The sequence below is a fragment of the Cavia porcellus genome, unplaced genomic scaffold (genome assembly GCF_034190915.1).
Source record: "Cavia porcellus strain 051 isolate PalLab524CR breed Dunkin Hartley unplaced genomic scaffold, mCavPor4.1 scaffold_22, whole genome shotgun sequence".
In the NCBI taxonomy this organism is placed as follows: Eukaryota; Metazoa; Chordata; class Mammalia; order Rodentia; family Caviidae; genus Cavia; species Cavia porcellus.
Genome location: NW_026947505.1, coordinates 51,439,071 through 51,462,515, shown reverse-complemented (window position 1 = coordinate 51,462,515; position 23,445 = coordinate 51,439,071). Strand labels below are relative to the sequence as shown.

At 35.9% G+C, this 23,445-nt stretch overlaps 1 protein-coding gene across 9 annotated transcripts in view; it reads left to right on the top strand.

The window, feature by feature from the left end:
- Positions 1-27: 27 nt before the first annotated feature.
- Snx14 (sorting nexin 14) overlaps positions 28-23,445 on the top strand; it is an 82,176-nt gene continuing 58,758 nt past the window's right edge. For 4 of the 9 annotated variants that reach the window (XM_013157884.3, XM_023567232.2, XM_003474891.5 and 1 more), the window contains exons 1-7: positions 226-470; positions 10,248-10,368; positions 11,725-11,801; positions 11,888-11,966; positions 16,141-16,184; positions 17,878-17,965; positions 23,182-23,266. In XM_013157884.3, coding sequence (XP_013013338.1) covers positions 226-470; positions 10,248-10,368; positions 11,725-11,801; positions 11,888-11,966; positions 16,141-16,184; positions 17,878-17,965; positions 23,182-23,266 — 739 coding nt within the window. Of the gene's footprint in view, positions 168-225; positions 471-10,247; positions 10,369-11,724; positions 11,802-11,887; positions 11,967-16,140; positions 16,185-17,877; positions 17,966-22,187; positions 22,217-23,181; positions 23,267-23,445 lie in introns of those variants that run through there. The other 5 variants (XM_023567233.2, XM_013157883.3, XM_063233177.1 and 2 more) reach the window with 4 other exon arrangements.

Below are 23,445 nucleotides of genomic sequence, written 5' to 3'. Positions count from 1 at the left end.
CACAGGCTGGGCCTCCTGGAGTCCGGTCCTTCACGAAAGTCCCTCGCGGCTCTGAACGGGAGGGCGGGGCTGCAGGACGCGGGAGACGCCGCGCGAGGTGGTGACCTCCGGTGCGTCGTGTGGTCTTCCCCGGTAGCTCGAGGTGCGGCGGCCGCGCATGCGCGGAGGTAGGGGCGGGGCCTAGAACGACTGCGGCTGGCGGGGCCGGTCCGCCGCTGGGCGGCTATGTGGGTCCGCCGTACGGCGGCGGGCCAGGAACAGGAAAGGTTGACCCGGGTCACCTTTACCTCAGCTTCAGCAGGTGGTGCCGCCTCAGTTTCACGGACAGAAATGGTGTCGTGGGTGCGAACGATGGGGGAGAAACTGAAGCAGCGGCTGCGGCTGGACGTAGGACGTGAGATCTGCCGTCAGTACCCGCTCTTCTGCTTCCTGCTGCTCTGCCTTAGCGCTGCTTCTCTGATCCTTAACAGGTACCACCTGCAGTGCGGGACGCCGTGGGCGGCTTCCCAGGCCAAGGGCGCAGGCTGGGCAGCTGCAGGCCGCGGGCGGGAGCGCCTCTGGTGGAGCCGCCTGGGCAGCCGGAAGGCGGGCTGCGGGGGCCTGAGGTGGCTGTCACATTCTCTGGTACTTACCTGCTTTTCACGCTTTTTCACTTGTGGCCCTCCTCGGTGGTGGTTTTTCTACCCGGAAGCCTTCGAATCAGCCTGAGTCCGGCTTGTCTGCCGCGATGCAGGGGCGGTCCCGTCAGCTGACCGAGGAGGGTGCAAGGTTCAGTCGCAGCCCCAGTTTTGGGCCTAAGCCTTCGCCGCAGCCCGCACGGAGGCCCAAGGCTTTTCCTGCAGTTGTTGGTTTTGGAAAACGGTCATAAGGATTTCTTGAAGTGAGAAAGCAAATTAATGCCCGTCTCAGTATCCTTAAAGGAACTGAGGACAAAAAAGAAAAACACTGAAATACTGTGAAAAGTTAAAATTGACGTTTTGAGATCGGAGAATTTTTGCCCCTGAAAAAAGTTGTAGATTTGCTTCATTTTGGCATTTCAAAAGATGGTAACCTTGCAGTCTGCAGAGAATTTTCCCGTGCTGTTTTCTGTGGTGTCTTAGGAGTTTTTTTACTCTTTATCTTGAGATGATCGACCCCCAAAGGTAGCAATAGCAGGGGAGAATGCTAAAGGAATCTGGTAATTTCACCCTAGCCGTTTTCTGTGTCTATGCTGAAGTTGGATTTCTTTCTTTCTTTCTTTCTTCCTTTCTTTCTTTCTTTCTTTCTTTTTTGTACCCAGAATTGAACTCAGGACCTTACCAGGCACTTGTACAGCTGAGCTATATCCCTAGCCAGGGCTTGGTTCTTAACTGGGGTTTTGCTTTCTTGTTATTCTCAGTTTGAACAATAGTTGATCCTTTCTTCTTTTGGTTTTTGGTTTTTTGAGACAGGATCTCGTTGTTTATCCCAGACAAGCCTTGAACTCAAGGTAGTCCTTTTGCCTCAGTCTGTCAAGTGGTGGGATTAGATGCCTGTGCCACTATGCCCAAATGTAAAAATGTTTTAGCCTTGGCCTCTGGCCACTTGATGTCAGTTATGGGGGTGGATTATTAAGGGTCTGAGGTTTTGACAATAAAAAAGTGTCTTCATACATTGCCGGATGTCGTGGGGTGGGAGCAAAATCACCTGATTTGGAGCCACAAACTAATTGCCTTTAAAACTATAAGTTTCTACACTAATGTCTAACACATTAATTTTCATTTTAAACAATCCTTTAAGTGTAGCTCGTTTTAGTTGTTGGCCCCATACATTGCACTTAGAATTTAACACTGGTGCTCCAGCCACCTGTTAGCTGGAAGTATGGGTCTGCACCACTGTACCTGGCTCTATAATTCTTAATCTGCAGTTCTAAATGCAAGAAAGTATGAAGTTGTTTTACCCCTGAGTTTGGAACCAGATTGCATTTGATAACAGAAGCTGATCTGAATGGATAAGAGAATATTATTTACAGTATTTGTCATTTGTTTATTGATCACATGATTTGCTACAGGTATACTAATATCTGATGTGGGCACTGTGTAAGACCTTATTGCATATGTTAAATTGTATATAAAATATGTACCGTGTAATTGTTCAAGAATCTTAAACATTTTGAATTCTGGATTGTATATATTGCTCAAATGATTTTGGAGAAATGAATGTGAATATGAATTTCATAATTCCTTGTATGGAAAATTCCTGTCCTCTAACCTGACATAAGACTAATTTTTTTAAGTTTGGATGTCAGTGTCCATTGGTTAGAATGAAGGTTTTCATAAAGAAGTAAGAATGGCTAGGGATGTAGCTTGCCTGGAATGTTCAATCCTTAGTACTGCCAAAAAGGAGGAAAAAAAGTGGAAGAAACAAGCATAGAAAGGTAAATTAGAGCCTAGTTAAAGTCATTGTGAACTGGGTGCTGTGGTGCATGCCTGTAGTCCCAGTGCTCGGGAGGCTAAGGCAGGAGAATAGCTAGGGGTTTGAGATCAGCTTGGGCTACAAAGTGAGTAATAATCCACCCCCATAACTGACATCAAGTGGCCAGAGGCCAAGGCTAAAAAATTTTTACATTTGGGCATGGTGGCAAAAAGAAAGAAAAAGACCAACAAACAGACAGAAAGGAGTCGTGTTAGTTTTCTAATCAGAGATAAAATGCAGGAAAGACAACACTCAATAGTTTGAAGGAGAGTTTTAATTTGATTCATGATCTCACTGGTGATGGCTGGCTCCAAGGTTTGAGACATCATGGCCAGGAAGCAGAGCAAAAGAGTGTCAGGGAGGAAGGGGAAGGGACAGACGTAGATCCCAAAACCTTGCCTTTGACCTATCCAGACACCTAGATGTGTGTCCCACTAATCCCAAGGTAGACCCAAAGCCAGTCAAATTGGCACTCTACCCTGACTGACACCGAGTCATAAAGTCTAAAGAGGCATTCTGCAGCTGTGGCAGGTTTTAGGGTTGGGTGGCAATGTTTGTGTTTTAAGTGCTGAGAGCATTTTCAGTAATAGGTGACAATAAGTGTTTCTCAAGTATAGAATTATTCTGAGAGCCTGGTCAGCAGGTAGTTTAATGTGGCTGAGTGACAGGGCTTTTGTCTTGTGTTCTTACCTTGGGTATAAGATATGACCACCTTTCCATTTGTCTTCTCCTCCTCTTACTGTTTGGAACTGCATTCCCCAATTCTGAATTCTCAAGTCCTCACAGGTTTACAATCTGGTTAGATAAATCCAAAATGGATGTGGAATTTACCTGTGGGCTTCCCTTTTCTCACAGATTGCAGCGCTGCACCTCTTGTCACCCATTACCTGGAAATGGTTGTTGCATATATTTTGTTCACTTAGGTAATTGGTAATGGGATTCTGATACTAAGGAAGAAGAAGTCTCTTATTCTATTGAAACATATACCATTTCTGTTTCTCTCACTAATAGTGATTTCTCGGACAGTCATACCTATAACACCCCCCCCCCCCATACTGTGAACTTGATCTGGGGCCTTTCAACTGAGCCACACCCCAAGCCCCTTTTATATTTTATTTTGGGAGAGGGTCTCACTAAATCACTGAGTTGCCCAGGCTTGAACTTGTAGTCCTCCTACTGAGATTATAGGCATTTACCACAGTGGCTGGCTGTCCTCCTTCAGATTCTGCCATCATTCTAGATGGTCTCAGTGTTTGTTGGGAACAACTCATCAGATAATTTAGTCTATTTCGAGGTGATTCCTTTTCAGCCTCTCACTTGTATTATTATAATCTCTTATTATTGCTATGAAATGTTTTACTTTTGAAGTCTTAAGAATCAAATATTGGGGCTGGGGGTTTAGCTCAGCGGCATAAGCGCCTGCCTTGCAAGCAGGCAGTCATGAGTTCAATCCCTGGTACCGATAAAAAGGAAAAAGACAAAAAAAAAAAAATTTAAGAATCAAATATTTTACTTGCTGACTAGTACCCATCCACTTCTCTGAATCACATTGTATCTGCATTTATTTATCTATTGACAATACTGGTGATTGAACCCAAGGCCTTTACTTTGAGCTAAAAATATTTTTTATTTTGAGATATGGTCTCTCTGCTAAGTTGCTTCTTGACATCTCAATTTCCTCCTGACTCTTCTGCTTCTTCCTATCTGTTCTTCTTTGGTTGTCACTTGTTCTCATACAAAATTTGGAGTCATAGTAACTTTAGATTTCATGGTTGACTGTTTTATTTATTCTGTGGCGTCCTTAACTTTTTTTTTGTCTTTTTCCTTTTTATCAGTACCAGGGATCGAACTCACGACTGCCTGCTTGCAAGGCAGGCGCTTATGCCGCTGAGCTAAATCCCCAGCCCCCAAGTATCCTTAACTTTTATCCAGCTACTTATCTAAGAATATCCAGAATTGAATCAGTTATGCCGTTTAGGAAAAATGAGTGCTGCTGGAGAAAATACCACAACTGAGAATTTATTCTTCGGCTTGGGTATTGCCCGTTTCTCTGCAGCCGCTGTTTCAGAGCTTTCCTAACTCCGGTAGACCCTGGGATTGTGCTGTCTTTGCCTTTCACTCTGAACATCTCTTGTTTTCATAAGAGATTTGTTCCCACATCTGTTGGTATAACTGCATTCTGATCTATTTTTCTGTGTTGTCAGGAAAGAGACATTTATCTTTTATTACTATTAATTCCACTTAGATTTTGAATCCCAACTCTTCCTGTTTTCTTTAGGACATTATTCAGTTATCACTTCTATTTCCTTCTACTTGTTTACATTTTCTGTTTTTTCTCCTTTTCTCTTATCAGTATTTAAATATGAAACATGATGGTATGCACCTGTAATCCCAGCACTTTGAGCCTGAGGTAGGAGGATCTTGAGTTAGCTTTAGCTACTTAATTCAAGGCTAGCCTGAACGACCTAGTGAAACTGTCTCAAAGAAAAAAAAAGAAGCATACACCCCCCCCCACACACAGACATATGATCAGATTTTCACCTAAAACTTTTCTCTTGTTGCAGCTTAGCTTTTTTTTTTTTTTTTCTTTAAACTTTAAGAGAATTGTCTGCTAGGCTAGGTGGCACAGGCCTGTAATTCTACCGCTTAGGTGGCTGAGACAGGAAGATTGCCATCAGTTCAAGGCCAGCCTGGGCCACATAGTGAGTTCAAAGCCTGTCTGGAATACATAGTGAAACCCCATCTGAAAAATAAAAAGAATTACCCACATTTATTGATTCTACTCATTATTTCAATCCGTTACAGTTTTTTGCTGTTCTGCCAGAACAATCTTATTCTTTTATCCCCTTATTATAAAGTTAAATGATACTTTTCAGTGTTGTTTACTTTATTACAAATATTTGGTTGCTTGAGTCGTTTCTCTTGAGTTTTTAAAATTTTGACTTTTTATGACTTGAATCTTGGTTTACCTCCTAACTCTTCTAATTATTAGATTCCTTTGTAGTTTCCCTCTGCTTCGTTCTTAAATGTCTTATGCTTATTCTTTTTCTTCTTTTTTAAACTCTTCTATTTCTTCTTGAAAATGTTTTTAATTCCTTTTTTTAAAAATTTTATTTAAAGAGAGACTAAACAAAACAGAAAACAGGGAGAAATAATAATACATACTTTCAAAGAAAAAATAAACAGTAAGAAATCACTAGTTGATGTTTACATATTGTCCTCTTACAAATAGTTATTCAGGATACAAAACTGAAACACATAAAGTGGGAATTCACACAGCGAGACTGCAAACAGTTCTGTTCAACTATACAACAAAAACTTAGTAATATGGTTATCAATCCTATACACTTAAACATACATGCAGTTATCCATATCTTCATTTATGTTGAGATTAAACAAACCGAGGCAGGCTAAAATCACTCTGAACAAAGAATAATATTATTGCTGGGTTTCATATCATGACATTCCAGGATCAGCACTGGGTACTGTAGTGTCACTTTTTCTCTTTTTCTTCTGTAGTATTTGTTCATTTCATCCTGTGTCATAAGATCAGTTCTCATAAACTGTTTATAGGTTCTACGCATGCATGAGTCTTAACATGTATTTCTATCTTTTCTGCATTAGAGGGAGAAACAAACAAAGCAAGACAAAACAAAACATATTCCTATAAACACATGAAATGAAAAAGATATAAAATCGCTGTACAAAGAGTTCTACCATGGTTACTGTGTTGTTTCTTGTTATCTTCAATAGAATTGTCTATACTATCAGATATAATATAATTGAATATATCAGTACATAACAGTATTAATAAAAACACAACTTTGTAAATAGTGTCAAAAACAGGTAGTAATCAAACCAAAATGGGTATCATAGTGAATCTTGTCATCTTCAGTGTAGTTGCCTACACTCTCAGATTTGATTCTATCAATCATATCAGTTTTGAATAAAATCTGTCGATATCAAACAGCAGTCAAACAAACCAGATTTAACTAAGATCAGTCATAATAAAACAGTATAAGTTATACAAGGCTCTGTATTAAGTTAATAGGAAATTAAAGATGATTACTGAGCTGTATCCTGATGTTTTTGGGATAGCTGTCTGTGCCCTCAACTCTAATGCAAGTAGACAAACTGGGACAGAATAAAATCTATCTAAGCAGAGCGGTGCAAGTAATACGCGTTTTAATTCTTGATATACTATTAACAATATCATCTGTCATCTTTTTTAAGACTATTCCTCCCCTTCCATTTCCCCGGGTGCACTGTGCATTTTGGGGTCTCACCAACTCCCTCGGTTTTAAATTGGGCGGGGGCAACCTGCTATTTACCTAAGTGGTTCTGAACCTTCTCCTTCCTGAACTTGATCTCTAGTTGTATTCCCTTGCCCCTTAAAGCCTGTCTTTCCAACCTGTCCACAAATACTGGTCTAGTTGTCCTATTACTCTCTGGTTTCCTGCCACATAGAGCATTGTTCTCTCATATTTGATTTTTGGTCCATAAACCCTTTTTCAGGTTAATTATATTTCCTATAAAAAGCATATCGGTGGACCCTATCTCCTGATCTACTCTACCTGTGATTCTTTTTTTTTAAATTAAGTGTATCAATGCCATCTATATTAGAGATTATAACCAACCTTCTCTGCCTCATTTCTGTTGTGTTCTTTTTCTGTCATTAGTTGTCAGCTTGTCTTCTTCATTCTACTTTTTGCTCCATTCATTGAGGCCTCTCTGCCACTGTTCCTGGAATCCTGGTACTTTTCTCTCTCTAGAATGTCCTGCAGTATTCTCTGTAGGGTTGGATTGGTGGTCGCGATTTTCCCCAGTTCCTCTTTTTCTTGGAAGCGTCTTGTTTCTCCATTAATTTCTAGAGACAGTTTTTCAGGGTATATCAATCTGGGCTGGAGGTTATTTTCTTTCAGGGCTTGGAATATTTTGCTTCAGGCTCTTCTTGACTTGATGGTGGTGTGTGTCGAGAAGTCTGCTGTAATTCTCATGGGCCTTCCTTTATAGGTGATCTGTTTCTTGTCTCTAACAGCTTTTAATCTGTTACATTGAATTTCTGGGATCTTGATTATTATATGCCTGGGTGTGGCTCTGTTTTGGTTGTAGGTGGTTGGAATTCTGTATGCCTCATGCATCTGAGTATCATTTCCTTTACCTACAGTTGGGAAGTTTTCCTTAATTATTTCTGTGAATAGCCTTTGTAGTTCCTTTGTTTATACCCCTGCTTCTTCACTCACATTCTTTTTCTCAAGTTACTGATCCTCTTGTTGTCTTATAGCCTTTGTATTGTTACTGCTTGTTTCCTTGCTATTGTTTTTTTTTTTTTTTTTTTTGTCTTTTTCGTTTTTATCGGTACCAGGGATCGAACTCACGATTACCTGCTTGCAAGGCAGGCGCTTAGGCCGCTGAGCTAAATCCCCAGCCCCTTTCCTTGCTATTTTTAAGAAGTTTTTCCTTTCCTAATCCCTCATTGCAAACCTGCCCTCCAGTTTGGATAATCTATCCTTAGTTTCTTTCACGCAGTTTTGCCAACTTTCAATGGAGTTTTTAATTTCCTGGTAATCTCTTTGAATCTGCTTCATGTATTCTACATTTTCTTTATATTCTTCATTAAACAATTCCCTCCTTTTTTTTGTGCTCCTCCATTCTTTTTTTTTTTTGTCTTTTTCCTTTTTATCAGTACCAGGGATCGAACTCATGACTGCCTGCTTGCAAGAAAGGCAGGCACTTATGCTGCTGAGCTAAACCCCCAGCCCCTGCTCCTCCATTCTTTCATCTGTGTCTTCTTGAGAGGTGGGTAGCATTTGTTTTATTAATCTATTTATGTCTTGCTTTACTCGATTAAATATTTCACTTTTGAACTCATCTATGAGGTCCTGAAGATATCTCTTTATGTCCACTGGTGGTGTGTCTGCTGTTGCATGTTTGCTGTCCTCAGTCTTCTTTGTATTTACCTTTCCTGGATCAATGTTCTCAGGATTGGGGACTGGGGGCTTTTTCTTGTTGCTTCCTTTTGTATTTTTTGTTTCTTCCATACAGGCACATACAGAAGGCCCCAGTGTCTTTCTTTGTTGGCTATGATTCTTCTCGAAAATGTCTTTTATTTCTGTGACTTCCATGATCTTCATACTGATAATTCTCAATCTTTTATCTTTAGCCTGTGTTTCTTCCGGAAGATTCAGACTATCTAACATTCAGTTGCTTATGGAGTGTTTTCTGTGGCATGTCTTAAATGGATAATTGAAATCTAGGGTTTGTTTTTAACCCCTCCTTTCTGCCTACATCCAATCAACTAGTCCCTGCTTTATGTATTTATTTATTGAAATAAGTCTTTACTATGTAGTTCAGACTGGCCTTGAGCTCCCTGTATTGTCCAGGATACACAGGCCTGTACCACCATACCCAGGTTTTGGTCCTCTGAACATTTTTTTCTCAGATGTCGCTCAAGAGAAACACTGTTTTATCTCAGCTTCTTTCCTAGTATAGGTCATTCTTAATTCTCCTAGATTACTGCAACAGCTTTAAAATTAGTCTGCATGGTTTTGAAGCATAGTATAGCAAATGATCTGAATTTCATATCGTCACTTTCTGTATTAAAGTCTTCCTAAAACTCCTTCTTTGATATTATTCAGAGCTATTGATAGTAGATGGCAGAAACCCATTAGATTTGGCAGAAAGGAAAACTGGAAGGTGTTCTTTGTTTGTTTTTAGAGACAGTCTTGCTGTGTACTTTATAGTAGCCTTGATCTCACTCTGTCTCTAAAAGGTTTGGGTGAATTGCTGTACTCTTAAGTTTGTATTGACTTTGATGTTTTGTTCAATGTCATAAAATATCTCACAGTTAATAAACATATGCCCGTTTTTGGAATTTGATTCAAGTTGTGGGGGAAATGGTGCTAAAAATTGGCAGCTGAAATTCATGGGTCTTAAACCTGTATAATATGAGGAAGGCCTCAAATGAGACACTTTAACATGACCTACTGTATAATACAGTATGCTCTCAGCTGCCTGATTACTTTAGATTTCTTTCCAGGCACATTTGCCCTTGGAACTATGCCCAGATTTCAACCCATTTAGTTTTCTCAAGTTTCAAATGCCCAGCTTCTTCCCCATTCATCCCTCCCTCTACCATCTCCTTTCTTGGTTTATCCTACTCACTTTTGAATTTTTCTATACATGTTGCTTTCTCTGAAAAAGGCTGTTCAAATTGGGGTTGAGCGGTTAGCCTGTGGTATGGCACAAGTATATACTTTTTCTGTCATACCAAACACCTGATTGCATTGCCTGTGTGCTCATTTATCTGTTACTACTACAAGACAGTGTTTCATATGCAAATAGAAACAAAGGCAGTGATATTTTCTATGATATCTTCTGAGCTTAGTGTTGTCTAGCATAAAGTTGGTACTTATTTCTGATGATAATCAGGATTTTGGTGGAGTGTGAGCATAATGCGTATCATTAAAAGTATTTTTGAAGAATGTGGTAGTATTTGATTAGTTAAAAATGACTACATAGGGCTGGGGATATAGCTCAATGGGCACAGCACCTGCCTGGCAAATACAAGGTCCCGGTACCAAAAAAAAAAGAAAAAATGACTACATAGGTACTAAATTATAAAATATTGAGGATTTGTGCTTTAAATGAAATTACTTATTTGATGACGTATTTCATGGTTCTTATTAATAAAAACGAAATTAATCATGACTGGAAAAATTGCATCTGACTGGTAGGTGCTTATTGAATACTTACTAAATAAAAAAGGAATAACAGGATTTTCTTTGGTTCTGATTTTTTCATTTATTTCTAAGGTATCTTCATATTTTGATGATATTCTGGTCATTTGTTGCTGGAGTTGTCACATTCTACTGCTCATTAGGACCTGATTCTCTCTTGCCAAATATTTTCTTCACAATAAAATACAAACCCAAGGTAAAATTGTATTTTTATTTTTAAGTTAGTATGTGTGACCCTGTGCTTTATAATATTTATTATTGAAAGCATATTAAAGCAATGATTTCTAAAAATCTTTTACTATTATTTACCAATAGAATATACAAAGTCCCTCAGGAAATTTTCATAATGAAATTTATTTGTGTGACTATGTATACCATCACATCTGGCTTCCTGCCATATTTTTCAGGACTGTGGTTGTAGAAGGAACCATAAAATGAAAATACAAACTTATCAGGGGCTTGGGAATCTATCATAGAGGGTCCTTTGACTGTATATTCACTATTAGGATAATAAGATAAAACAGATGCTGAAGGCTGGTTTTAAAGTAGAATCTCCTGTGGAATCTTTTAAAAATGCAGGTTCTTGGCAGGCACAGTATCGCATACCCATAATCTTAGCACTGTGAGGATGATCCCAACTTTTAAGTTCAACTGTGCAATTCAGAGGCTCAGAGAGACTCTGTATCACAATAAAAAAATGATCTGGGGATTTAATTCAGGGCAGAGATCTTGGGTTAAATAATTTAACCCTTTTAATTTGTTGTCTTCCTTTTTTTGTGGTGCTAGGGACTGAACCTAGGGACTTGTACAGGTAAGGCAAGCAGTCTGTCCTTCACCTACACTGTTAATTTGTTAGATGTTTCTGTGTACCATAGAAACAAATAATTAGGCAATGAAGATAACTAAAATAACTTGTATTTCTGAAATTTAATAAAGGTACTAGTATATGGAATTATCTAAGGTAAAGCTTTGTTCTATAAATCAGGATTTAGTATGATCTGTCCTTTTCTTTTTTTCTGCTAAGGATTGAACCTAGGGCCTCAGTCATCCTAGGCAAGTGTTCTAGGCTCACCAAGTGGAATGCCGTGAAATTTAACTTGACTAAGTTGACCCAGTCTCTTGTCTCAGGCTTGTTAATATTTCTATTCACAAGATAGATGGCTGAAAATGTGCCCCATATTTGGTCAGGAATTGTGCTGTTCATCGTATGTCTTCTCCCTCATGTTACTCAAAGTTGTGGAGAAGTAAAAAATCATTTTTTCTTACTGTGTTTGTAGTAGAGTATCTCATTCAGTTTATAAATGCTCATAACATGTAACATGACTTTTGAACTTGAAAATTTGGCTTAGTGTAAGGCATTTCATCAAGAGTTTTTTCTCCTTTAACCTTGTAGCTTAGCAAGTATTATTTTTTACAAAGAATGATCTTGCTGTTAGAGTAGAACAAAAAAATGTCCTTGGAATTTCTGTTTAAGTGAAAACCTTGTGAAAAGTGGATTGTCTGTAGCAAGGATAACATGTAACCTATGACAGATCTCTTTCTCCTTTTTTAGCAGTTGGGACTTCAAGAACTATTTCCTCAGGGTCATAGCTGTGCTGTTTGTGGTAAAGTGAAATGTAAACGACATAGGTAAGTTAAACATTTCTTATTCATTGATCTTTGTAATTATATTTTGTATTACAAGTTACTTAATTATGTATGTGTGTATTTTTAAGGCCATCTTTACTTCTTGAAAACTACCAGCCATGGCTAGACCTGAAAATTTCTTCCAAGGTTGATGCATCTCTCTCAGAGGTGACTAATTTAATTACTATTGCCAGATACAGTCTTGTGTTATTGAATTATGGGGATGTCTTCTGAAAAGTACATTGATAGGAAATTGCATTGTTGTGAGAACATCACAGAATTACTTGTACAAAACTATATGGAATAGTTCAGTCCGATATAATCAAGGAATGTGGTAAACATGAGGTCTATGAGGCTGCTGCTAGCTTAATAGGGCAAACTTTGGTAGAAAGTGTATTTTGGGGGATAAGTAGAATATTTCAGTATTTATCCAAAATAACAAAAAGTACAGTAAATACATTAGTATCAAGTATTATATAGTGTGCATCCTTGTATGTGCCATACTTTTTTATAACTGGCAGAATAGTAAGTTTGTTTATACAAGCATCACAACACACCTGTGAACAATGCACTGTACAATTGCAGCTGTGTTCTCAAAAGATGATAGGAATTTTTTTAGGTCCTTTATAATCTTAGGGGACCACTGGTGTATATGTGGTGCATTGTGATGGATATGTCATTTGACTGTATACACAAACAGAAAACTTTAAATACATATGAAAAATTTTTCTAGATAGTTTTATTTAAAAAATTTAATTATAGAATATTCCAGTACCACCTAAAAAGTTCTGAACTAGCTAGTTGATTTTCACAAAATAAGTAGCTTAAATGGTAAGTTATTGGGCTGGGAATTTAGCTCAGCGGCATAAGTACCTGCCTTGCAAGCAGGCGGTCGTGAGTTCGATCCCTGGTACCGATAAAAATGAAAAAGACAAAAAAAAAAAAAAAAAAAATGGTAAGTTATTACTGATTATACTTGGAATCCAGATTTTTTTTTTTTGGTACCAACAATCCAACTCAGGATCTTGTGCTTGCCACACAGGCACTTATGCCACTGAGCTATATTCCCAGCTGGACCCTAGATTTAAATAAACTTTCTTAACTGATTAGTGTTACCTTCTATAAATACTATATAGATGTCTTTATTGGAGGCAAGAAGAAATAGCCATTTTAAAAATTCCCAAAGAGGCATTGAACTGCAGGGAATAAATATGTATCTTACTGAATTATGAACCCAGTTTTGTTGCTAACATAAAGTAGAACAAGGAATGGGATAATTTTCACTATTTTTGCATAATGATTGAAATGGATCATTTCCCCATTCTGAATCTTTGCTGTTGTCATATTTTGTATATTTATTTTTTGGTAACATGCATATTTTAGTTATTTGTCCCAGAGACTTTTCTTTTTAGTGAATTGAGGAACCAAACTTTTCCGGAGTGGGGAATGGAGGTCTCATTTGTTCCTAGCACCAAGTTCAGGATCACATACATCATTGGTAGCTGATGGATATGTGTTGAATTAAACTGAATGCTAAGTAGTTGAAGGATAGTGTTTGACACCTGAATCCTGCTTAATTGTCCTTTATCCTTATTTATAATGCCACTAATGCTTGGCACTTTTTCTTTTCATTAGATTTCCAAAGTCCTTTTCATCTTCTTTTGCCAATTTAAGATAATGCTGCCAATAGCCGGGCATAGTGGCTCACGCTTGTAATCCCAGCACTCAGGAAGCTGAGGCAGGAGGATTGTTGTGAGTTCGAGACCAGCCTGGGCTACAAAGTGAGCTCAAGACCAGTCTGAACTGCACAGCGAGAGCCTGTCTCAAAAGACAAAAAAAAAAAAAAAAAAAAAAAAGAGAGAGAGAGAGATAATGCTGCCTATTATGGTAGACATACGGTCTGGACACATGTGACTGTTAGTAAAAATTGAAATGTGCTAGTCCAAACTGAGATGTTCTGTGTGTAGTATACATACGTATCAGAAACCAGTGACTGCATTTGCTACTGTGAGACTGAGAAATAGGTTTTCAAGGGAGTAGAGCTCTGGAGAGGAAAGAAACTATTCATTAAGCTGGAGGGCAAAAATGTGAGTGAGGATGTGGACAAGAAGGAAATAATGTTTCAATAGTGATCATGTGTTAATATACTTAATGTGTATTTGGTACTTTGCTGAGCACATGCATTATTTCATGTTAGCTATACCTAATCTGTGAAGTGGTTGCTATTATTGATGACATTACCAAAGATAAACTGAAACTAAGAGAATTTTAATGTTTCAGATTTCTTATATGGTTGATAATAGAACCCAGTCAAACACTCAGGTATGACTAAGGATATAGTTCAATAGAACAAGTGTCTGCCTGGCCAGTGCAAGGCAAACACTACCATTGAGCTATATCCTCAACCCTTTTTAAAAATTTGAAACTCACTAAGGGTCTCACTAAGTTGCCTAGGCTTTTTTTGAACTTGGAATTCTGTATTCTCTGGCTCCATAGTACCTGATTTTGCAGGCATGTACCATTGTGACTGGCCTCTGGCTTAGTTCTTAACCGTATTTTATATAGCTCTTTATTTTTTAAATTTTACTTTATTTTAAAGAGAATAAGACAAACGAGGACAGAACAAAGCAGATCAGAACTATGTAAGCAACACAGTACTTCACCACAAGACTACCAGATATTAACAGTAGCTATCTTAATGTCTCTTTCTTTGAAATAGTTGAGCATTATACAGCTCTTTAGAAATCAGAAGATTTTATGTAGCTATACTGATGGAGTGTTGATATCCATGATGGAAGCCAGTGATTTTCTGTTAATAAGGCTTCAGATGTAACTAACATAGTGGAGGGTGAAAAGAAAGGAAATGGTCGTACTTCTGACATGGCGAGTTCTCTCCTTCAAAATCAGTGTAGTTTTATATTCTTTTATGTATTGAGATTTGGTATAGTGAGTGTTTCATGCAAGGGAATGCTGTGGTCAAATATTTTTAGACCACTTTGCCACCTCTTTTGAAGGTTGGAGGAGAGCATATTTGGAAGTAGGGAGGTTAGTTTGTGGGTACTGCTGCAGTATAAGTGGTGAGATAAGGACATGAACAGTGGTGCTATAGAAGAGGGCAGCTTAGCAGTAAAATTACCGTGACTTTGTGATTGGATGCAAGATATAAAGGAAGTTGTTTCTGTCTATATGTATTTTCTTTTCCCCAGAAATCAAATTAATGCTTACTTTTTGGATTAAAAATCCAAATTATTACTTTCTTAACAGTTATATTTAGGGAACCCAGAATTTTTGTCACTGCTGCCAGGTAAGATATATAAAGTTTGACAAACATATTGGTAAGATATGTTTCTTTCTCTTCATATTTCTTTTTTTTGAGACAAAGCTGCATTATTATAGTTTAGGCTGGTCTGGAACTCACTGTGCAGCCCAAACTGACCTCTAACTTGTATTGATCTTCCTGCCTTAACCTCCAGAGTGCTGAAATTATAGATATGCACCACCATGCCCATCCCTATTCCTTTTTTAAGTTACTGGGCAATTTCTTACTAAAATTACAAAATGTTCTATACCCACAGCCAAAAAACAGAAGATTTAACACATAGGATTTAACACATAGGATTGTTTTGTTGTTACTTTTTCATGTTTAACCTATATACTTATTCTAAGTATATGGCTAAAATTTCCGTAGAGTGAACATAACTGTAATTAGCTTGCCAGTCAAGAAACAGAACATTCTTGGTACCCTAAAAGCCTATGTTTTCTTCCAATTGCCTCCTTCAAAGCTGACCAATTGATATCTAATTTTTACTCCTTATAGAAGTATGTTTCTTCATTTTTTTTTCTGAGAATACTGACTTGAGAAAGTTAAGAATGCAGAAAAAGCCCTTTTATTTTGTTTTTCTATCCAACTTTTTTGCTTCATTAAAGCTTGAGAATCAGAAATAATTTAAGTGTTTTTATCTGATTATGGGAATATTTAGAAATAGGAATGTGTCATTCTAATAGAAATTGTTCCTTTTTTGTGGAGTTTTATGTTTTTCTAGATATTTTCTCATATGATTTTTGATCTTCAAAACTATGTGAAGTTGGAATATACATTTTTTTATGGAAAAAGTATGATACTGTCAGTATTTTTTTTTTTTTTTTGGTACCGGGGATTGAACTCATGACTGTGTGCTTGCAAGGCAGGTACTTATGCTGCTGAGCTAAATTCCCAGCCTAATTACTGTCGATATTTGGAATAATAAAATTGGAGTTTTTTTTTAGGTAATACTGTATATTACTAAGTAGTACAGTTTGTTTTTCCAGAACTGATTTTTCTTTAAAACTTATTTTTATTCAGGTTCTTGAACTAGTGTTGGAAAACTTTGTTTATCCATGGTACAGGTATGTTCTTTCTCTAAGATCTTCTTCTTTAATACAGTTAATACTAACAGTGTACTGATGATGTATTTCCAGAGGAAGTCAGGATTTGTCAACATTTTAGGCCTGTTTTGTGCATTATAGGACATCAAACCAAACAACACTCCTGGCCTTTCTAATTTTATGGTAGAAGTATACCTTCCTTCCTTCTTCTCACCCCTGTTCTGACTACCAGAAAATGTCTTCACAGATTACCAAGTATTACCAGAAGGCATAATTGCTCCAATGAAAATCACTGATGTAGGCAGTTAACCAGTAAGTTAGTGAGAGTAAAGAGAAGACATCTAGGCTACCGCTTGAAAGAAGAGTGACTTAAGTTTTTTCCCTGTGGTACTGAGATTGAATTCAGGATCTTTGCACTGAACTGCATCCCCTGGGGGTCTTTTTTTTTTTTTTTTAAAGACAGGGTGTTGCTGAGTTACTAAATTGCTCAGGCTGAGTTTGAATCTCCTGCCTCAGTTTCCCAGAGTGCTGGGATAAAGGCATGTACCATCATATCTGGTGACTTGAAGAATTTATCATTCATAAATGTACTGGTTTAATAATTTCATGCAGTTTTCACATTTGAAATAATTGTCCTTTTGAGGGGAATATCTGTACTTGGATGTTTCATTAAATTGAAAAATAACTTAAGTTGGGTTTAGTGCTATGTGCCTGTAATAACCAGCACTTGGCAGGGTGAGGCAGGAGGATCACCATGAGTTTGAGATTAGCCTGAGCTATGGAATGAGTTCAGGACTAACCTGGAATAGATGCTGTCTCAAAGAAATAGGTAATTTTAATATATTGTCTGGAAAATTAATATTTTTTCCAAAATAAGTAAAAGTGTCCTGCATTTGTCATTTAAACCAAGTTAATGATGAATTCTTTTGTAAAATAAATTCTTTTCCAAAGATACCTGTATTTCACCTTACTGTTGAATTCGAACTATTTAGATGTAAAATGGGGTAATATTTCTGGGAGTTAAATATTTTCTCTTTGATCTAGTTATTAATGCAGTGTGCTTTCTTGAGATTATAGGTGGGAAGCATATCTGATACAGTTGTCTTTTTTTATTCTGACAAGAGACTTAATGGTTAGCCCTATCTTCATATTCAGGATGTTGTCACTACACAGTGTTTTTTTCTTGACCTTGATTAGAAAAATGGGCTAATTTTTGAAGAAAATGAAAAGTACCTCCTCAAATGAAGTTTGTAAAAATTTTGATTTAAAATTGTTTGTTTTATTTTCTTTTTCAAGTAGAGCGTGCATACACCCACACCTATACACATCTACATACATATTTACTTTTAGAATTACATTATTATTTTCAAATATTTTGAGCTAACTTTAAAAATTTTGTATTATATTGTTTCTCCAGAATTATTGTTTTCTTTGAAATTTCTTTGATGATGTTTAGAAAATGAACTTAGTTGTTGTAACAAGACAAACATAGCTTTGTAAGCTAATATATGCTAGAACTTACTTAATGATTTACATTTTGGTACTAGAGTTATGAAAGATGTTTATTTTATGTTTATACATTTGTTCTAGTCTGCAATGAAATGCATAATTTATATGTGAAAAGCATAAATGAGAAACAAAAATTTTTTTTCTTAATTTTAAGAAGGTAAAACTGTATATCTAAATGAATGTTTGCTTTTCTCCTCATTTGAAGGGATGTAACAGATGATGAGTCCTTTGTTGATGAACTGAGAGTAACGTTACGGTTTTTTGCATCTGTTTTAATACGAAGGACTCACAAGGTATATATGTATATATTGAGAAGTTTGGGAATTTCAGGCTTTATTATTACAAGAGATGATTTTAAGTCTTTTTCTATGCTGCACATTTTGTATTTGTTTTCTCTTTACTTTTTAAGTTAAAAATTAATAAATCACTTTTGACCAGTTAATCAGTTTTGCTTTTGTTAACCCTTGTTTTGATTAATCAAATTAGAAATGAAAGCTTATAGAAAAAGTTTTATTTCATTTAGATGAATTTATTGACTAAATGGCAATCATAATCTACTTTTAAAAATTTGAGCTATATTTTGTATATGTCTGTGACTTTGCCTTTGTATTGTTGTTGTGGACTCTACACATACACTTGTGTGTCCTGCTTTGTCAGTTCAGTAGGACTGAACATATTGACAGTTAATGCAATTAATTAATGAGTTTAAGATTACTCTTGTTTAATGTTTCTGTATCCATTTGAGAAATGCACAGTACATTCATTCAGTTCAGAAAATAAACATAGAAAACAGCCAATGAGCAATTAAAAATATGTTGTCTTACATCAAATAAAAGTTGAGTCATACTTTTACCTATAGACAGGGAAATATTTTTTAAAAATGTTTATATCTAATAACAATACCTAGAGGAAAAAGGCAAACCAAGTACAAATCCAAATTGATGTCTTACACTACACTTGGTAGTCATTACTAACGTACTTAAAGATGTTCCTGGGTGTGATGGTACATACCTATAATCCCAGGCATTTTGGGTTTTTTGGGTTGTTTGTTTCTTTGAGACACAGGATCACTGTGTAGTTCAGACTGGCCTTGAGCTCACTGTGTAGCCTAGTTTGTGCTCAAAGCAATCAAGCTCAGCCTCCCAAGTGCTGGACTTACAGGCATGTGCCACCAGGCCCAAAATAGATGAGAAATTGAGGCATTGCCTGGGCAATCTAATGATTTTATGAGACTCTATCTTAATAAATTTATTTATTGAAATTAAAAATGGATAGAGAAGTAGCTCAGTGCCCCCTAGGACATACTCAATCTTCATTATAAAAGAAATAAAATCCTTGTACTACCAAATTCAATTCCATTTTTGTAATGTTTTTAAGAAAAAAATATAAAATATTTCAAAAATGTGTATAAAACTCAGATACTTATTATAGTATAATTTATTATAAGGAAACCTGCTAAGGTGATTGGATTATTGGTTGGGTAAATTTATGCTAAGTATAACTGGAATTCTACAAAGCCATGAAAAATCATTTGGTACAATAATGCCTGTTTACATTGCAAAATATTTAAATATTAAGTTGAAGAGATTGAAAAATATTATGTGTGGTATTTTTCACTTTCAAAATAAAGCTCACATATTAAGCTTTTTTTAAAAGCTTTTTAATATTTACTTTAGGGCATAGTAATCCTTAAAACTATTAATAGTTACTATGTTACAGTAATGATGTGCTGTTTTTGAATTTGGATTCTTTCCATGTACTTCTTTATGTTTGCCATGTTTTATTTTTGTTTTGCATGATGTATGATTTTTTTACAAGTTGGTGGTTGTTTTTTTTTTTTTGGTATTGGGGATTGAAGAAAAAAGTTGATGTTTTAAAAAAAAGTTTGTAAGACATTTGTTTCATGACAGACTAAATGCAATAAATAATTTTGTAAGAAATATCACAATGGTTTATATAGACCATGAAAATAATGATTTGAGATAAATTGTGGTCTTCATAATACATAAGTTAATAGGCATTAGTTAATAGAATAATTCAATGTTAAGCCTTGAGATAGCCTAGTGAATACCAAAATAATAGCACCTCATACTTGGAATATGATAACATTTAGTTAATAACATTTGATATGTTATTATATATTATTTGATAGCAGCTTTAAGATAATTTTATTGAGTTGGGTAAAGAACTACTAAATTTTATCCTTCATTGTAAAATAGTATTGAGCCATACTGCATCCTAAAACATTCACTTTAGTTAAAGACAAAATTGGTCACTAAGTTTCTTTATGGAAATATGAAGATGTGTAAGTGAGGCATTTACCTCATAAGAATTTATTATTTTAAGAGATATAATTTATGTATCAAACAACTCTTTTAACATTTTAAGTATATTTACTTTTAGTGTATATTAAAGTATATTTGCTTTTAGTGTATTCACATTACAGAGCTATGCAGATATCACCACAATCAATTTTAGCCTATTTTTGTTACTCGGGGAGGCTTTATAATATTTTTTCAGCACTCCTATCTCAGCCCAAGCCATCTATAATTCTACTTTTTTCTGCCCTACCTATCCACAGTTCTACTTTCTGTGTCTGTGAATTTGTCTGTTCTGGACATTTCATGTAAATAATAGATCATACAATAAATGGCCTTTTGCGACTGATTCCTTTCATTTACTATATCGTCTCCTAGACTTACATATGTTGTCATGTTGTGGCATATTTACTTGTTTATTCTTTTATTTATGAGACAAGATATCATTGTGTAGTTCAGGCTGGCCTTGAACTTAGTGTAGCCTAGGCTGGCCTCAAATTCACAGTCATTGTCTTGCTTCAGCCTCCCAAGTGCTGGGATTATAGACACAAGCATTTCATTTTTAATGACCAAATAATATCTTATTGTATGGATATACCATGATTTGTTTACCCATTCTTAAATTGATGGACACTGGATTATTTTCATTTTTGGGGTATTTTTAACCTGTCAGCATTTGTGCACAAAGGTTTTTTTGGAGGGTGTGGGTACATATTTTTACTTAAGTGTATACTTAGGAACATAGTTCCTAAGCAAATGTTGACTGTAGGTTTCATACTTTGAGGAACTTTCAGGCTGTTTTCTAAAGTGAATGCATCATTTACATCCCTTTCAGCTGTGAATAGGGATTCCAGTTTTTCCACATCCTTGCTCAGATGAGTTCATTTGCTTATCTGTCTGCTGTCCCTCTTTTTCCCTGTGTCTGTCTCTTTCCTTTAATTTTAACCATTATAGTGAATGTGAGTGGTATCTCATTGTGACTGATTTGTAGTTATCTGGTGCCATTGATATTGAGCATTTTTTCACATACTTTGGCTGTCATAATCTGTTTTAGAGAAATCTGTTTTCAAATCCTGTGGCCATATTTTGCTGGATTGAGCTTTAAAGGTTCTTTAGATACATGTCTTTTAACTGAAATTTGATTCATCAGTTTCTTCCATTCTGAGTTACTGTAAATTCTCATTTTATCTGCATTTGTCTTTGGAGATGAGTGTGTCATTCACCATTGTATCAATTTTATATATAGTATGTCAAAATAGCAGAAACAGTAAATGGTCTTTTTATTATAAAGGAATAAAACAATAAAGACACAGTAAAATGATGAGAATGACATTGGACTTCAAAAACAAAGACAATAGAAATGCACAATAGTTCCTATATTGCATTTGTTATCCTCTAAATAGTTGCTCAGATTACTGGCTTTAGGCCTGCAAAGTCAATCAAACAATACAAGTGTTTCTTCACTTCGGTTGCTAACTTCTTAGGCTGTGTTCTTCTGAATCTGCTGGTTTTTTAGGGGGAGGGGATGATTCTTCTCTTGTGGTCTGTATGCTGGCTGCTTATTGATTCTTCCCCAGTAGACACTTCTGCTGTTGGCTCATAGAGGGGTGTGGTTCCCCTATCTTTCCCCGGCCAGCTTGACAACTGCTGGCTCACAGCGGGGGTTGGGAGTGCAATTCTGTCTTTCATATCCTTGCTCAGATAAGGTAATTTGGAAGTTTGGGCTTACTGAAAATACAGCATCATTTAAGGTCTATTTTTTTATATCAAAATTTAGTGATAAACACATTACTATTTGACTCTGATCTGAAATCTTTAATGAAACTTAGAAATGAAATCTTCATGAGTATTTTCAGAAGACAGGATTTTATAAAGTGTTTGAAAGCTAAAACATCTTTTTTTATTTGATAAGTTGAGAGTATCATGATTTATAATCATTGAGTACCAGATCTTTAAGAATAAATAAAGAATAATGTTATTTTGAAATGAGATATACTAACAAAAATATCCCCACTTAATTGAATATATTTGATCTTGGTCTTTTGTAGTAAACTGCTTTGGGTTTTACCAGCAGATCATTGGTGGCTTTATAAGCCATTTACATTTAGCAGATTCATTGCCCTGTGATTTTCTCTTTTTCTTAATATGAATTTTTTCATATGATTTTCTTTTCTTTTTTTTTTTTTGTGGTATTGAGGATTGAACTCACAATCTTGTGCTTGCCAGGTAGGTGCCTGTGCCACTGAGCTAAGCCCCCAGCCCTTTCTTATGACTTTGTTTAGAGAAAAATTATAGGTTAAGTATATGGTAGAAGAAGTATCATGATAAAGTCTAATTAAACATACTTTTTGTGATTTATTTCTAATTTCTGATGGGGAAGATAAGTACCTATAGATTTTTCTTTGTATTTAAAACATAGACTAAAGAAATAAGCTGGAAATAAAGATAGTGTGGAGAACATTTTGATACTTAGGATTTATGCATTAAGATAAAAGTTTCAATAGTGTGATAAAAAACTGTCTAATATTAATATGATCCAAAGATAATTAATGCTTTTAAATTATATTTTTGTGGGCCAGGGATTTAGCTCATCAGGCATAAATGCCTGCCTGGCAAGTGCAAGGTCAAGAGTTTGATCCCTGATATCAAAAAAAATGATTCTGAATAATCTAGTTTTAAAATTTTTATTGTAAATTTACAATATAGAATTATATATTTATGGATACATAGTGATGTTCTGATTATGAATACAGTGTGGAATAATTAAATCAAGCTAGTTGATAATATCTATCTCCTTAAATAGTTAACATTTTTTATGGTTAGAATACTTAAAATTTGCCCAAGCATAGTGGTACATGCCTGTAATACCAGCTCTCAAGGAACTGAAGGAAGAGGATTGCTATGAATTTGAGGCAACAAAGACTACAAAGTGAATTTAAGACCAGTCTGAACTGCATAGTGAAACCTTATCTCAAAAAGTACTCCTCCCAAATATAAAATACTTAAAATTTACTCTTAGCAATTTTAAAAATAGTACTGTATTATGAGCTATAGTTCGTAGGCCTCAAGAAAAAATCATCTTGCTACTAATCTAAAATTTTAAGATATGATCTAGTACTTTACATACTGTAATCCTGCTATGGCAACTTAGTGTAATTTTTGAAATTGTACTTTAATGTTAACTTTTCTAGGTGGATATTCCATCTATTATAACCAAGAAACTCTTGAAAGCGGCAATGAAGCATATAGAAGTAATAGTTAAAGCCAGACAGAAAGGTAATACAGTTTTCTAGTACAGTTTGTGTATTTACCTACTGAAGAGTGTCTTGATTGCCTCCAGTTTTTACCAGTTATAAATAAAGCTTCTATAGATATTTGTGTACAGAATTTTTATGCGGGAAAATATTTATTTATGCAGTATAGTCAGTTGAACCCACAGCCTTGTACATCCTAGA